The sequence below is a fragment of the Vigna unguiculata genome, chromosome 6 (genome assembly GCF_004118075.2).
Source record: "Vigna unguiculata cultivar IT97K-499-35 chromosome 6, ASM411807v1, whole genome shotgun sequence".
In the NCBI taxonomy this organism is placed as follows: domain Eukaryota; kingdom Viridiplantae; phylum Streptophyta; class Magnoliopsida; order Fabales; family Fabaceae; genus Vigna; species Vigna unguiculata.
Window position 1 is genome coordinate 21,282,694 of NC_040284.1, and position 17,181 is coordinate 21,299,874.

At 33.1% G+C, this 17,181-nt stretch overlaps 2 protein-coding genes across 6 annotated transcripts; both read left to right on the plus strand.

Moving 5' to 3' along the window:
* Positions 1–740: 740 nt before the first annotated feature.
* LOC114187555 (transcription initiation factor TFIID subunit 15b) lies at positions 741–4,766 on the plus strand. 2 transcript variants are annotated; one of them, XM_028075831.1, is made up of 6 exons: positions 741–1,176; positions 1,264–1,387; positions 1,521–2,292; positions 2,579–2,729; positions 2,835–2,916; positions 3,146–4,766. In XM_028075831.1, exons 1-6 carry the CDS (start codon positions 852–854, stop codon positions 3,255–3,257), a joined length of 1,566 nt encoding a protein of 521 aa, XP_027931632.1. In that variant the 5' UTR covers positions 741–851; the 3' UTR covers positions 3,258–4,766. The 2 variants fall into 2 exon arrangements, with proteins under 2 accessions (XP_027931632.1, XP_027931633.1); XM_028075832.1 differs by having other exon boundaries at positions 1,270–1,387.
* Positions 4,767–5,846: 1,080 nt separating this feature from the next.
* Positions 5,847–8,621, plus strand: LOC114187687. Of its 4 annotated transcripts, none has more exons than XR_003605321.1 (6): positions 5,847–6,045; positions 6,130–6,337; positions 6,552–6,695; positions 7,031–7,175; positions 7,878–8,061; positions 8,269–8,621. XR_003605321.1 is itself a non-coding variant. In XM_028075998.1 (6 exons), exons 1-5 carry the CDS (start codon positions 5,990–5,992, stop codon positions 8,058–8,060), a joined length of 741 nt encoding a protein of 246 aa, XP_027931799.1. In that variant the 5' UTR covers positions 5,848–5,989; the 3' UTR covers position 8,061; positions 8,269–8,620. The 4 variants fall into 4 exon arrangements, 3 of the variants coding, with proteins under 3 accessions (XP_027931800.1, XP_027931799.1, XP_027931798.1); XM_028075998.1 differs by having other exon boundaries at positions 5,848–6,045; positions 7,873–8,061; positions 8,269–8,620; XM_028075999.1 differs by lacking the exon at positions 8,269–8,621 and having other exon boundaries at positions 7,878–8,254.
* Positions 8,622–17,181: the final 8,560 nt, after the last annotated feature.

Consider the following 17,181-nt stretch of genomic DNA (forward strand, 5'->3'; position numbering starts at 1 on the left):
GTTTGGAAAATAAAGATTTTATATGGATAGAATCTCAAATTAAAGTCTTCTTACATTTACAATGGTAAATATGTTATTTTTATTCCGTGTTTTGTTTTTGTAAATAATTGTAATCAAAGAATCAATCTAGGGATAGCGTTTGATCTTATTTTACAAGATAGAACTAATAAGAAGTTTGACTTATAAGAAGGGATGACTTAGTGTTGACTTTGAAATGATGTTATTCGTGTATGGAGGTTTTTATTTTAAAGGCAACTGATATTGTAATTTTGTGTGAGATTTATATTTAAAAAAAACCTTCGTTATAGATCTAGAATAAATTCTTTTATGTGAAAAATTATTTAAATAACTTTAAACAATATTTTAACGTGATTTATGAAAATCTAACATGAAAGCAAACACGTTGGCTTTCGGAAAAATCAGGTTTAATTCTCATACTAATGAATATAATTAGTATTTTAAATTCCAAAAAAAAAAATCTTATGTAATTTCCTAACGTATTCTTTATCTTTCTAATTCGCTCTTCATTTATTTTTACTATACCATACTTTATTTAACGATTGTCTTAATCTTAAAAATACAAAGGATAATTTAAGAAAAAAAACATGTATACTGTTTATTAGTTTTGCAAAAATAACTATTTTCTTACAAAAAAAGATAAGTAATTTAAAGTACCTTATAAATAATTGTAAAGATAGCGTGGGCCGATGCCTTGTGAAAGAGGTTTAAGGCCTTCAGTGCTTGGCCCATTTGATTTCACAGTGCTTTCTTTACATCACTTCACAAACTCGTTGCTAAAAATCTCACTGATTTTTCGTCTTTCGCGGTCCCAACGAACCCTAGATCGGATCATGTCTGGAGCATACGGTCAAGACGGCGGTGGCTCTGCGCCACCGTCATATGGAGCCAGCGGCGGATACGGTTCCGGTGGTGGTAGTTATGGAGGCGGAACCTATGGAGGGGGCGGTGCTGGTGGAGGATATGGTGGTACGGATGGCGGTGGTGGTTACGGAGCGAAAAACAGCGGAAACGGCGGCGGATATGGTGGTAACGATGGCGGAGGTTATGGAGGAAGGAGTGGCTACGGTGGAAACGATGGCGGAGGCTATGGAGGAAGAGGCGGTGGTCAAGGTGGCCGGGGAGGTGGAGGATTCGGTGGTGGATATGGCGGTCGAGGTTTACTTTTTGCTGCTTTTTTCAATCGTTCTAACTATGAATTTGTTTTTGCCCTATCGTATTCATATTTAATGTGAAATTCTGCAGGTGGAGGTGGAGGTGGCGGTGGCGGATATCAAGGTGGTGATCGCGGAGGTCGAGGTGGCGGTCGCGGCGGAGGCGGCCGTGGCGGCAGCGGCAGAGATGGAGACTGGCGTTGCCCTAACCAAAGGTATTTGGTTTCTTACTGTTTACATTTTGCTCTTGAAACCGTTTTTCTTTTTAAATTAGATATAAAACTGTGAGAATTTACTGCTTTTGATTCCTTTGTTTTTCATTTGATTCGGAATTGCTATTATGTGTAGTTGTGGGAATGTGAACTTTGCGAGAAGGGTTGAATGTAACAAATGCGGTGCTCCTTGTCCTAATCCGAATAGTTCCAATGAACGTGGTGGAAGTGGTGGCGGTGGGGGTGGTTTTAGTAGAGGGGGAGGTGGCGGTGGCGGTGGCGGTGGGGGTTATGGTAACAATCGAGGGGGAAGATCTGGGAACTATGATGGAGGGAGAGGTAATGACTATAACAGTGGAGGGGGTCGATCTGGGAACTATGATGGTGGAAGGGGTAATGACTACAATAGTGGAAGGGGTGGTAGTAATGACGGTAGAGGTGGTTCATATAGAGGTAATCAAGGTAGAGAAGATGGTAGCTACGGTCAAGTTCCCGCTCCTAATGCCCAATCTTATGGTGGTGCTGGTGGAAGCTTCCCACCCTCTTACAATTCTTATGGTGGGAATGCAAGTTATGGAACTGATGCAGTTCCTCCACCTTCAAGTTATACTGGCGGACCTAATTCCTATCCTCCATCATATGGGGGTAATGCCGGTGGTTATGGGGGAGATAATCAAGGGGATGGGCGGAGTGGTGGTAGATCTGGGCCTCCGTCTGGTTATGACAATAGTTATGGTGCTGGTAATCGAGGTGGATTTGGTGGGTCTCCTGCCGAGCCCCCAGCTGCAGTGAAGCAGTGTGATGAGAATTGTGATGACACTTGCGACAACTCTAGAATCTACATCTCAAACCTTCCACCAGATGTGTCAATTGAAGAATTGAGGGAACTTTTTGGAGGCATTGGACAAGTAATATTCTGATCTTTTTACATTAGAGATTTTCACAAGCTTTAGCTTTAATGAGTCATATTGTGAATTTTGTTTGATGAATCTTGTATATAATTAAGTGGAATGCTACTTTCAGTGTAGACTCGTGTCTTTTTGAAGCGTAAGCATATTGATGAGTTATATTAGCAATAATGTTTTATACAAGAAATGTTTAGTACCTTGTGGGGAAATAATAGTATTTTTCCTGACTATTCCTTGAAGGAGGCTTAATGTGTCAGTAATTCTGTTGCATGTTTTAACTATATAGGTTGGAAGGATAAAACAGAAGAGGGGCTACAAAGATCAGTGGCCTTGGAACATTAAGATTTACACTGATGAGAATGGAAATAACAAGGGAGATGCTTGTCTTGCTTATGAAGACCCTTCTGCAGCACATTCAGCTGGCGGTTTTTACAATAGTACTTAACTGAACAATTTCTTGATTTTTATCTTTCCGTCTAGCTTTTATATATATACCGTGTTTCATATGTAAACAGACATTAATAATAAATATTTCATTTCAGATTATGATTTGAGGGGTTACAAAATCAGTGTTGCAATGGCAGAAAAATCTGCTCCAAGAGCTCCACCTGCTTATAACCAAGGGTATGTATTACAGACTGAATTATTTCGGACTTCTATAAGAGTATTTGTCACTTATTTGCATTGTAAATTGTTTGGTTGATAAATTATTTTGGGAACTGTCTGTAAATTTAGCAATCATGTGCTATCTATATTTATTACACAACTGATCACTGTGTTTGAATGTTTCTTTTTTCAAAAATTTATGTCTCTTCTGAAACTGAATATTCGGTAATTAACTGTTGTTCTATAGGGGCAATAGGGGTGGCTATGGTGGAGATAGACGCCGAGACAACTATAGAGATGGAGGTGGCTCTGGGCCTGATAGGCGTGATCATTATGGAAACCGTTCTCGTCCGTACTAGGAGCTTGGACATTGAACGTTTTATGTACTATGAATTGTGGGCTGAGGGTTTAATTATTTCAGTTGGCTGGTTTCTTGAACTGGAAGCAAAGAGGTAGGTTGTTCACTTACTTTGAGCAATACCTCTTCCGCTCCTTTTTTGTTTCAATTGTCTAGATGGTGGGTTTTGAATTTAGCCAGGGATTAATTTAATCATGTGAATGTTTTTATAGAGGCAAGTGGATAGTCTCCCAATTGCTTGCTGCTAAGGTAGGTGTTGAATATTTCAGGTGAGTGCCGCTTTCACGTAAATGTGCCTAATACTTGCTTGGAAATTCCTTGTGTCATAATGTGGATAAGTGCTTGCAGTTCTCGCTCATCCCATGTGGCATCTGGTACAAGCGGGTGTTGGCATTAATTAATAGAATGTTTTATGTTAGTCATGGTTCCATAAATCAATAAATCTTAATTACAATGTTTAAAGTTTCAAGTAAAATTGGTTGTTTGTAAGGAGAGAAGTAAATCGGGCTGCCAGTTTGCTTTAAAATTGAAGCCTTTTGTAATCAAATCTATCATGAGTTATTCTACCGTGGTCAGTTTGATCTCGAGGCTTTATGAAGTCTTGTATTTTTTTTTTTGTTTAAATTAGCTAAGCCTTTTAGCTAATTTTTAGCACTGAAAAGAATTCAATTTACTCTAAATTGTTTTTATTTGAAGTGTTGAAAAAACACTATTTCTATGAAATTTTTCTGTGTAGAGAGTTGCAAAGATGATGCATTTTTTATGGATAGAGCCGATCAAGGTTTTCAATCTAGGTTTTTTTAAATATTTTTTGGAGATTAACTAGATGAAATAGTTCCATATATTCTTTATTAAGTAGATCATGAACTTGTATTAATAGCTTATAGATGTGAAAAGAACTCTTGCATATACTTTGTCTGATGTATATAATGCAGAAGCCATTGGTGTTTAGTCTTGAATCCTGTTTAGCTATCTTATGGTTTGCATTCTTATTTTATATTTTTATGCTTTTGCACTGGATTTGGTCCCTTTGTAACTGTAATTTACCTAATAGCCAATAGGGAAGTCAAGTGTCTTTTGGACTTCATAATACGGCATGTGTTGCTTTTGGCAAGCTAACTATTGGAGTCCTCACTTCACAGTTGCTCTGCAATTCAAGTTTGGTTCTCCTTTTATCTTATAAAATTAGTACAGTTGCACTGCGAGTTTGTTTTAATGTTCACACATCTATATCCGGTGGCGTTTGCATATTTGGTACTTGCGAGCAGAACTTTCTTCTCTGGGGCTATTGTGGGTGACAAGTGTCGTTGCTTCTAAACCGTGCTTGTTCATTTAGTTCCTTATCAACGGATGCTATATATTTCAAATGTACTTTGACCCCTATTGTAGATTGTGTTAGCCTGTTTGATTTGTCGGTTGTGAATTTTTACTTTAAACCTTGTCATTCTTGGTTTCATGGGATGAACATTTGCTTCACCAGTTATTAAAATATCTGTCTTTTTGACCGTTATTTCGAAGTGTGGGTTCTCATGTTTTTGAAGTAATCATCGTCGTTGTAATATTTTACAGATAATTTGTTCGATATAACAGTCTTTATGAAATCCTGGAGTCCGACAGCATATTTTTTATTTTAACCAAAATTTAGTCATTTACGTACTGCGCTTGCGGGAACAATTTTAAATGACAGAGCACTTGGTGTAGTTTTAGGAATATGTAAATGCCGGTTCCGTAGTAAGACTTTCGAGCTGTTTTCAGATACTCGATGTAAGTGGTGAATGGTGTGTTTTAATGTTTTGAATAATATGGGTTGCATAGAAATTGAAAGAATTTGTGTTATTTACTGGGGAGATAATATTTCACCCGAAATTGTAGTGTTGGTTTACGGAGTTAAAATGTCTACTAAAATAACTCAATTTTGTTAAAAACTTTGTAAGTTGAATTACCAAAAACAATTCCGAAACTGTTGTTTGATAATCAACTTTATTTTGTTTAAATTCTAAATGAAAGTAGTGGAAGGACGTCGTAATAATTAATGGAAAGGAGCTTACAAAAGGAATTATTTAGAATAAATACGCAGGGAGGGATGCACGATCTTAATGTTACCCCAACCCAAGGCATACTATTAGTATTACGATTTTACTAATAGAGATACACAATTCCTAGATAGGTTTTAATAAATTTACACAATTCTTTTAAATTTTAAATGGGTATGAAATTGCAATATATTGTTATTCTTAATCATGAGAAAAAAATAATAATACCTTTCTAATAACTATCTTCGGAAACATTCTTTTTAAAAGTTTTGGCAAATACGAATATTTCACATTCTTAACCTTTATATGAATTGAATATCATAATCGCCTCCATTCCCCCTTGCTCCATTTTGTTCGTATGTATTATTAAACTTTACGAACTTTCATAACCATGACATATGCTTTTAGTCTAAATTAGTAAAAAATTAAAATATTAATTTGGAACAAGAAACCAACTTATCGCATTATTGCTCCTAAGTCAAGTCAATAACTTCAACGGAGCTACACAAATAAATTGTATGAATTTCAGTCTTTATTGAATAAATTCTACTCTGAATTTTATTTTTGAATAAGTTTTAATGGTAAAAAGGTGTGTTATTCACACTCCATTTCTTTATATTCAAACCGTTTTAAAATTTCAAACTTGAATCTAGTTCCAAAGACGTTGCCTTGACCGCCAAATATCTCTATTTCCCGCGCAATGTCACATTCTGACGAGCAGCTTTCCTTTCTTCGTTCTCTAATCCATGGCAGAAGGTTTTCTCTCTCCAACTTCGCTCTATCTATCTATCTCTCTTTGTATCTGTCCAGTCATCTAACATTTCATTTCATTTTTCGCAGTTTCTGCGACGCAACCATCAGATTTCTCGAATCGCTTTTAGTCTCCAAGGACGTGAAATCGTTCATCGAAGTTCGCTCCAGCTTGACGGACTTCCTCAGATCTGAATCTCTCTCCGTTATTCGCTCCATTGCCTCTAAAACCGTCCACGAGAAGCTTCTCGTTCTCGAATTCTTCGTCCGCGCTTTCGCTCTCGTCGGAGATCAACAGGTTTTCTAACTGCTTCTCAGTTTCATATTGTTCTATTAAAAAAAACGCTGTCTCGTTCCCTTCTCGTGTATTTTATCTTCTCTAGTTTCCTATTAAATCTCAAAACATCAAAACAATAACAATTAATACAAAATGTGCCGATTTATTTAGTTGCTATTAAACTACTCGCGCTAATTTTTTTTTTCTCGCATGTTTTCGGTTTCATTTATGCAAGAGTTGTTTGGCACTGAGATACGAGGCTTTAGTAATGCGAGAACTCAAGTCCGCTAGTTGTCAATGGCTACGAGTTTCGCCTGAAGAATGGTTAAGATTTGTGAAGGACGCGGTGCGCAACCGTTTTCACGCCGTTGCAGAGAAGGTAGGAGTGATACATATTAATTATATTTTAATTGTATACTGGAATCTTCGACATGAGACATAGCTAATGCTTTCTTTGAAACAAAAAATAGTAGAGTTTTGATTGCATGTAGTGAAACTGTATTTGTACATTTGAATTATTGAACCGTGCTAAGGGTATGTTGTGTAAGTAATTAGGATTTCATGAAGATGCTTTAACAGATTTAGATTCTATTTGGATAATTTTTTCTTTAATCAATTATAAGTTTGTAGAAGTAAATATGACAAAGTTTTTCTGAACGTAGCGTTCAGAAAATTTAGTTGTGTCCGTGTGCTTAATGTATGCTTGGCGATTAGGCATGTGAAAATGCTTTGTCGTGCCTTGAGAATAACGATGATCATAAGCCTGGAGGAGACATGGTTTCTAAAAACTTGAAGAGCATTATCAGTGAGATTACAAGGCTCAGGAATTGTGCAATGACATCGGTTTCTTCACGATCTGGTATCTCCTCACTCATACATTAATTGATTTTATTGAGCATTCTTGTGATTAATGTTCTTTTAAATGTATGTCCATCCCTTATTTTCAGCTTTGCCTCTATGGCACAGTTTTCCATTATTTGAACTAAAGATTTTGGTTGCAATAAGTAGCCAAAATTTTTTAAATTTGTGCAGCATATTTGGTCCTCTACTTTTGTGTTTGGTTATACAAAAATGCCCAGGTCTTCTAAGGTATCTTTTATCTCGAGATTTGCTTTGTGATAGGAGTTTGCACTTTGGTTACCTCGTGTACATTATTGATAATTTGACATCTTACCGTCTTAAGAGCATAGAATATCTTTTCTTGTTCCCAAATAGAACAGCTTTTATTTGTAATATTGTAAATAGGTTGAAGAGTGTATTTTGGTTAAAGTTTTCTAGACTATTCTACTTTGATGTTATTATTTACCTCTTTGTATTCTATTCGTTACTACAAATTGGTGTTCGTTTATTCCTACTCTTATTTATTTGTGCTTGTGGAGACCGAAGAAGAGCCTTATAATGTAATGTCATACACTTCTCTAGATGGTTATATAGGATATTGTATATGTTATTCCCATGGACATTGATGTAAAGTGGATTTTCATATGCTTTCCCGAATGGATTTGTGCTTTATGGGTAGTCATTTGTTCACTGTTAGTGCTGCTTCGTGATATTAGTTCAGGTTCAGACGGCAGAGTACCTAAAAAGGAAGACAACATTGCAGCAGAAGTCGGACTTACTCAACAAACAAAAACGATGTCTAGCAAGCACTTCTTTCAGAAATGGAATTAAGAGACAGAATATACGGAAGTTACATGAACACCAACGTCTCCTACTGATCAGCGAGGACGGCATCCAAATTTGAGGTCAAATGATCAATTTAACTGTGACTTCTTTTCAGTGAACTTATTCAACGCCAAAGCACATGAAGTTTTTTAAATTTCTTTCCTTCCATTTGATTGTTAATTCTTGGTTAGTTTCTGGTGATTTTAGTTTTTACGCGTTGAAAAAGCAAGTTGTTTAACCATATAACATGGTGGTACTACTAAAACTAACATTTTTTTTGTTATCAGTTAAAGCCGATGTTGCAGATTTCGAACTCCCATTCAAAGGTTTGAGATCGATATTGTAATTTGTTTCGTACTCTCTCCCCACTCTCACAAATATAGTAACATCTGTTTGGCTGGTAATATCTACGTGGACTCTCCATACTGCAATTAGCATGTATCCATCTTTCAAGGCTGCAACAATGTTCGATGGATGACCATACTATGACGTTAAACCAACCCTAGAAATAATCGAGCAATGGTGGGAAAGGGTTCGGCTTAGGCTAGCTTTTATACGATAGGAGGAGCCTAGCATGGATTATAAACCAAAGGTTTTAAGACTTGATTTATACCTTATCAAGTTTAATACTGTTAAAAAAAACATTTAAAAGTCTATTTCATAGAAAATTGTTAAAGAAATCTTGAAAATACTTCTAAATATATAAAATGCATCTTACATGTAGGTCTTTCTTTAAAATAAAATAACATACTTTAACAAATATCGCATTAAACATTGTTAGAGTGTAAATGTGGTATGAAATCCTGAATAAAAGACATGCATTTTGATTGAATCCAAGTGATAAAGGTTTCAGTTGAATGTGGAGTTAAGTTCGCTTGTTTAATTTTATGACTATGTTTTAGTTCCATATTTTATACATATTAAAATTGTTAGAAAATGAATTATAATTCAAAATAATAAAATATTATTAAACTTAATATCGCGTTATCATTTAATGATGTTGATAAGTAAAAGGATGTATGAGAACCAGTGATGGATGAAAATGTGAAAAGTCAAAATTATAGCAAGTTTTAGTACTGCATAAAAAATATCAATATATTTATAAAAACGAAGCTTATTTTCATATCATGGAAAATAAATAATTATTATATCACTTTTTAATTATTTATGTCAAAATATTTATGTAAATAGTTAATAGTCAGCTTAATTGAATTACATAATGTTCAAATAAAAAAATAAAAAAAAAACTTATGATATCAAGATCAATTAAAAATAAAAATTAGCTTATGATATCAAGATCAATTAAAAATAGAGTATTAAAACTGTTTATATAAAAGGTATATAAGAGGATCCTTGTGTGTGTCAGCTCTGATCAGGATTCAATTTAGTTTTTTCAGTACTTTTTTTTATGATTGAATTGGTTTGTTTTAGAGAAAGCAATATTTAAATTATAATTTCATGTTTAAGCTAGAGATATAACTATAAGTTGTAATTAAGAAATCCAAGTATCAAATCGTTTACACCAATAGCTTTTGGTATGATAAATGTTAGATGTTAGTACGTAGTAAGGAATGATTGAACATCATTTTAAAATGGATTCTACCGTAATATTTCTGATAAAATATATAAGTACTAAAAGAGCTTATACAAAACTATTCACTAAAATTATTCATACAAAATAAATTAATAGTCTATACTTTACCATTCTATATAATATTATACACCAATATACTAATTGTTTGATCAGCTTGATTTACTAAAATATGCAACAACAAAAAAATGTGTATGATTCAGAAAATTGTAGAGGTCTAAAAAGGTGTGAGTGAAATCAATTTGTATCCGACATTATTCCATAGCATTTTTCACGTGCCTTGCATGTCTAATTAAAATCAAACAAAAGAATTGACTGGAATTTTCAAACTTTTAATACTCTGCGCCCTGTCCACGGACTACGAGTTCTTCGTATGTTTAGGTTAAGTTTGAACTGTTTTAATTTGTTATAAAATTCAAACATAACACAATTAAATTTTCAAATTGCATTACATAATAGATGCATTGAGTTAAGTTTGTAGTTTAAAATCAAGTTTAATACTCAATTTATATTTAATTAATTTGAGTTGTGTTCCATTCACAGATTTAAAATAATTTTGACCCTCTTACGAAAATTTATACTGCGAACTTTAATGGTAATGCTAAAGTTTTATAATTTTGCATATAATTATGTCATTAGTTTTATCCTGAAACTTTTTAAATTGTACAGAATCTCACTGTTGCACTTGCACTCATTGGAAACCTTATGGCCGTCCAAATTTCCATCTCAATTTTATAATTTCTTAATTTTTCTTATCATCTAATATATTCAAAATGGGCGGTCTAAGTTGATAATTATTGGAATTGAGGTTGCCCTGCAGGTAACAGATCATGATCATGTGCCTCCTAATTATTAATATTATTGCGCAGAGTTTGGTCATATGAAACAAACAAGTTGAAATTTTACGACGATCACATTGGGAACACAACTCCATCAACTCCTGCAGGTGAATTCAATTTCAACTTATAACCCCATGGCTACCAAATTTCCTGTCTTGCTTCATTAGTCAAACCCTACCTTCAATTTCGTAGCTGCTGCCTAATAACCTCGTCTCATTTGTAAGACCTGGATAAAAGAATGTTCAACCTTTCTTCCGCTATTCCATATTCAAAATCATATTACTTAACAAACCCTAAATCTTAAACATCTTTACTTGATAATCTTTTCAATTGCATTATCGTTTTTTTATTCTCTTAAAAAACATATGCTTATATATTATATATTTATTATTTCAAAGAAACTTTTGTTTTTTATTTTCTTCGTTATTCTCCACATTTTGTGGAACCTAAAAGTTTAGATTTGGACAAGACCCACACATAAGGTTAGAAAATATCATCATTTTCAAGAAAATATGGTAAGATTATGCATACGGATGGATTTTATTGTCTTCGGAATCAAACACAAATCTTGACTTTACAGGAGCAAAACGCTTACTAGCTGGGTGGAGAAAGGGATTTAATATCATCAAATTTGGAAAATAATGATAGGATTTGTAGAATATAAGCATTTATTTCTATGGAGTTCTGTATGTTTAATCTTTTAGATTGATTCGTATGAGTCAATTTTGGGTTACATGTAATTCAGCTAGCACCGCTTAGAACACTAAGAATAACTTACTGTGTATTTGATATTGGGAAAACCATAGGCGATGAGATTAATGTAGGTGGTTTAACGAAAAAATAAAGTTATCTTAGACATGTGAACTTTGATTTTAATATATAGATTCATTATGTTATATATTTTTTCATATATTTTTACTCAGTTTTTTATTTTTCTTATTTTATTTATTTCCTTTCATTAAATACTTTAACTTTTACCTTTTTCTAATATAGTTTTACTCATTCATTTTATTTTATTTGAATTATAACTTTGGTCCCTATTTTCATAGCAAAATATTAATTTAGTTCCTCTATTTTTTCTTATCTCAATTTGGTTCATATTTTGGAAAATTTGATGCAATCGAGTCATTTTCATTAGTGGTACAGTAACAACGTTAAATGAGGTGTTATGTGTCAATTTCAGGATTTTTTGAAATTTTTATTTATGTTTTTGAATTTCTTTTAAAAAATAAATAATTTATCACGTGTCAAGATGTCATCATGTCATGTGACAGCGACAATGCCACATGCCACTTGTATGTCAGGTGTTATTTCCACATTCTTAATTTGGACCCTTTATTTTAATTTTTGTCTCAATTTTTGTAAAAATTGAGTAATTTTGTCCTTTTCCAAATTGAAACTGTAAGGCCCAATTATTTCTGTCATCTTAATTTTAAAGGCTGCCCAATCTTTTGGGCCTAATTGGGGTTGGCCCAATTCAATTTCTGACCTAAGTTATCCCAAAACCCTAACTTGTAACCACTCTTCATGAAAACAAATTTCCATACACCTCTTAGAGCAGCTGTCATCATCCTCTGCTAGGGTTTGGAGAAGTCACAGTCTAGCAAGCTCAGCCTCATTCTTCCGTTCCGCGTAAGTCTCTCTCAACTCGAGCTCTATGTTCGTTTCGTCTCTTCTTTACGTTCTCAGTTAGAGCTTTCTAGTGAGCTCGTTTTGAACTTGTCCTACTGGTTTCAGTTCGCGAAGCCGTTCCTTAAGCTACTGTCCTTCACCGCTCGAGTATCGGAACCCTAGCTAACATTTCCCAAGTATGGGAAGCTAGACTATTCATTTGTGGTTGATAAACTGTCTGGTTTGGTTCATCTGTTGCGTGCATGTGACAATATTGAATGTATATGGAATTGTGTTTGAATGTTTGGTGTGGGAGTGTACTGTTTCTGGGTTTGTAAGTGTCGAACAGTGGGAGGAACCTGTCATGTTCGCCCAGGCGAGCTCATCTCGTCTAAGCGAGAATTACAGGTCCTCGCCCAGGAGTTTTCCTCAAATACTCGCTTAGGCGAGTTGATTGTGTTTTGAGCGAAAAACCATCTCGCTCAGGCGAGATGGCCTCGCCTGAGCGAGCCCTCGCAAAAACTCCCAGGCCCCTTGACGCAATCTTGCCTAAGCGAGAGCCTGCTGCTTGAGCGAGGGCACTCCCCTCGCCTGAGCGAGGGTCTCTAGCTTGAGCGAGACCCGCTGTAGGTCGCGCTGTTTTTCCATGGTTGGTGTTTGTGAACTGTTTGTGGTGTGATTCCACCCTGATTAAAGTATGAGACTCGATAAAAAGCATGGAAATTTGTAGTTATTAAACTGTATGTATGATTTGGAATGAGGTGGGTATGAAACTTTAACAAGATGGTTGGTACTAAAGGGACATGGTTGTGGTATGATGATATAAACTTGTATTCGTGCTCCAGCAGGAGTGAGCTGGTATTGATTTCGCTGTGGTATATGAACGAGTATGATTTATAAAGGTTGATTTGAGGTTATATGTATGATGAGTATTCCTTTGATGTTGATTATGATGTAGTTCGTGTGAGTGCGTAATTTCTTGGAGTCTCTAGGTGAGACTTTTCAGGGTCGCGCTTCAGTGGTTGGGACGTAATTCCATGGCCCCTGTTAGTGGGTGTCCATGGTGGTGCCCCATCTGTATAACTAGGTAAGGATTCAAGTTAAGGTTGCATTCTAACACTCTAAGGAGTCAGTTAGTCTCACTCAGAGCGGGCTGACTACTGTGGTGAGAGTAGCAGGAGGCCTAAAATTCTTTAAGGGCTAACCCTGTGGTGAGGGAAAATTGATCCATCGTAACACTTGTAACACATAACTCGTGGGTGAGCAGAGGTATCCACCACAAGTGCGGGCATCCGCTGAATCCGACCAAGTTATACGTATCCGGATGAGTCAAGTTGAGTCGTAGTGTATTGATTGAGAGTCATAACATGCTTGGATGATGTATGGATATTGAATGGTGAGAACTATATTTTGGACTGTATGATATATGTTGTTGGCACTAGCTTACCCGGTTTATTGTGTGATTGTCTTGTATGTGGTTCTTCTTTCTTGCGATGATCATCAATTAAATTGATGGGAGCAGATGAGCGAGGTTCCAGAGGTCAGCAAGGAAATGGAGATTCCGTTGCATAGTCCGTGTGGACTAGTTTATGTTTCTGTATGAGTTTATTTAGGGTTGCGACCTATGTATTTGTTCGCCCTTAGATTTATGCACTCTGGTTAACTTTTCCTCTAGTTTCTTTTGGGCATCGTGGTGTGCCATGGGTTGTTTGGAGTGGAGTTTCAAATTTCCAGACCACGCTTTTATGTTATCAGTCTCGTGACATTCCTTTAATTTCACGTACTTAATTAAATGGGGTGTTACAGAAACCATATTTAATTTCTATATAAATGTACACAAATATTTCTATCAAAATTGATATGTTTAAGTAAGTATTTTTAACAAAACTAAGTTTACTTAAATTTATATTTTACATTGAACTTGATTTAAAATTGTTTTAAAGTTGTTAATAGAAAATAATGTTAATAGAAAAAAATTTATAAATTATATTGATAATTTATTACATCATACTTTAATATTATTTTTTTATTGAAATTTATATTTCAAATAATTTTATATTTTTAAAATGTTTAAAGTTCAATAATTTTCATACAAATGTTTGAGTTGGTGTAAAAATAACAATTATAAAAATTTTAAAAATAATTTTAACTATTACAATAAAAAACAAATAAATTTAAATTTTGAAAAAAATTTTAAGTAAAAAGTTGAATGTGAAACACAAATTTAAATAAACTTAATTATGTTAAAAATATATAATAAAAATATATCAAATTTTATAAAAATATATGTATAACATTTATATAAAAATTAATTTTTGTTTCAATTTGGAGAGGGACGAAATTGCACAATTTTTACAAAAATTGTAACGAAATTGAGCCAAATTAAAATAGAGGAACTAAATTGAGAATGAGAAAATGACACATGGCATAATATTGACATGTGGCATTATCATTACTACATCACTCTTCACTACCACGTGACACGACGACAGCTTGACACGTGTCAATTTTTTTTTATTTTTTAACAAAATTCAAATAAATTAATAATAATAATAAATTCAAAAAATTCAGGAACTGACACGTGGCACCCTTTAACACTGTTAGTATACCACTAGGGAAAAGAACATGATTGCATCAAAATTTCTAAAACATGGAACAAATTGAGATAAGAAAAAAAATAAAAGGATCAAATTGAGATAAGAAAAAAAATAAAGGAACCAAATTAATATTTTACTACAAAAATGGAGATCAAAGCGATAATTAAACATCTTATTTTCAATCAGCCTTTTCCTTTCTTCACCAATTTCATCATTAGAGATTTTATTATCTGCAGGTTCCTATTCCCTTGGTTTCTCTTAAAATTTATTTAGAATTGGATACGTGTTTCAAATTAGGTGTAAAGTATTTTTAGAATGAGTAAGGGTTATATTTCATATCATTGTTTAGCATGATTTCTTAGATTTTAAAAAATATTTATATATAACAAACTTTATCGATTTAAAAAAATTTATATTATATGGTATTATGTATCTATTGGTATTGTTCATTTAAAAAAAATATTATTAGTGAAATGCATCTTTATACTCTTCTAATTCTATTAATTTAACAAATAATATTAATATTAATATACTACAATATTGATTTGTGATTTGGCACTAGCATATAAATATTTTCATTATTATGGTTTATAAATATTTTGAGTGTTTTGTGTAACTTTTTTTTGTTTAATTACATAATCTGGTTAGATTTATAGAAGGGGTTTGAGACCTGAGCCTAACTACATAAGACATTGACACCACACTCAATTCAAAACCTGAAGGTAATGGGTTTATGGATTTTTATCCTTATATAGTGCTATATTTTCTTATTTCTAACCAATGTGGGACTTAGACTCACACTTGAATTTCTAACGTACAAGAACTGGAATCATTTGTCTCAATTCCTCAAGAACTAGTTAAATTATTTGAAAAGATAATTAAAGTTAAGCATTCTAATACTACCATCAAAACATAAATATCACACATAATAAACGTGATTTTTCTTCTTTAATAATTTATGAAAATAAGGATGTATGTATCTAATTAGATTTTGGATGATATTGGTATTTTTTTTTAAGTTCCAAAAAAAATTTAGTCTTTTGGAATGATGTGTGGATTAGGAGAACTCGATTTGGTCGAATGATATGTTACCAACTAAAACTTTGGTTCTTTGAAAGTTGTTGGACCATTTACCTATTGATTTTGATGTTAAAAAAAATGATTAGTTTTATGTTCTATGTGTGAAAATAATATTGATTTTTTCTCCCATTTGTTCTTTCGTTGTTTTATGCAATTGTGAGAATGGTGAAAGAAGTTTTTCAGGATTTGTAGTTTTCTCCTTTGGATGTGGTTGTTTAGTTTATGAAATTTTCTTGTAGTTTTTTGCTTAAAGTGATTATCATTATTGTAGGTATCTAGATGATGAGAAATTATAGTAGATTTCGGGATCTATTTACTTTTCCTTCTATTGGTTTTCAAATTAAGAAGTTAGTGCATATAGTTGAGAATAAATCTAATAAGTATATGAATAATATTGTCTATGATTTCTTTGTGCTGAAAATTTTAAAGTTGGATGAATATTTGGGTAGTTTTTGTTAGAAGTGTGCTTTAAGCCTAACTCAACCCAACAAAACTGGCTTGTAAGATGATGTTTGTACCTCCCTTATATATTATAAAATTGTCTTTTCTCTAATGGATGTGGAACTTACAATAGTTTTTCAATTTTATTAATGGTGCAGACTTCTATTTATGTTAATTTTATGAAACCATTTATGTTTTAGAGAATTATTAATCAAAGGACATTCAAAGACTTTGGTTGAAGATTGATTCTTCTTTAATTTTTCAAGAATTTTGGGATTAACTAGTGGTTTCTTAAAGTCCTAACAGAAGATAGTGTAAATTGACAAACTTTCTCTAAATAAAATTAAAATATATTATTCTTTTTTATTTTTTTAACTAAAATGAAGTAATAAAATAATATAGTTTTACCCAAATTAGTAATTTGTGAAAGTTTGTAAGAAAAAACTTTGTTAACGTATATTTTCCGTGTCAAAATTTATAACAATCTACGACATGACCTTGTTTAATGAATGACTTTATAATTATTATTTTTAAATTATTGAAATGTAACTTCATCACACCGTTACTAAAAGTAAATATCTCATTAACTCAAAACTTACATGTAAGGTACTTTAAATATAGTTAGTGTCATTTTCAATTAAATTATAAACTATACCTTAGAAATTTATGCTTTATTAAATACATCACATTATTTTTAAAATTAAACTGAAAATAGCATAATAAACTGCACATAAAATACAGCATATAATTTTTTGTCTTTGTTTTAATTAAAGTTTAATATTATAGATCAACAATTTACGACGACACTTGCCAAACTAGCAACGTTGTAGATTTTGAAGAGCACACTGATTTCAAGAATCGAATCTTCCATATCACAAGGCGCCATTAATTACTCTGCTTTGAAGCTTGCATGTCTCACGTTTTCTTCAACAACAGTAAGAGATGTTTGTTTTTCTTCTCTTCAGTAGTAACATCATAACTCACGCAACCATTAATAAAACAATATAGCTTCACTTCAATTCAAACATGGTTTTTATTTCT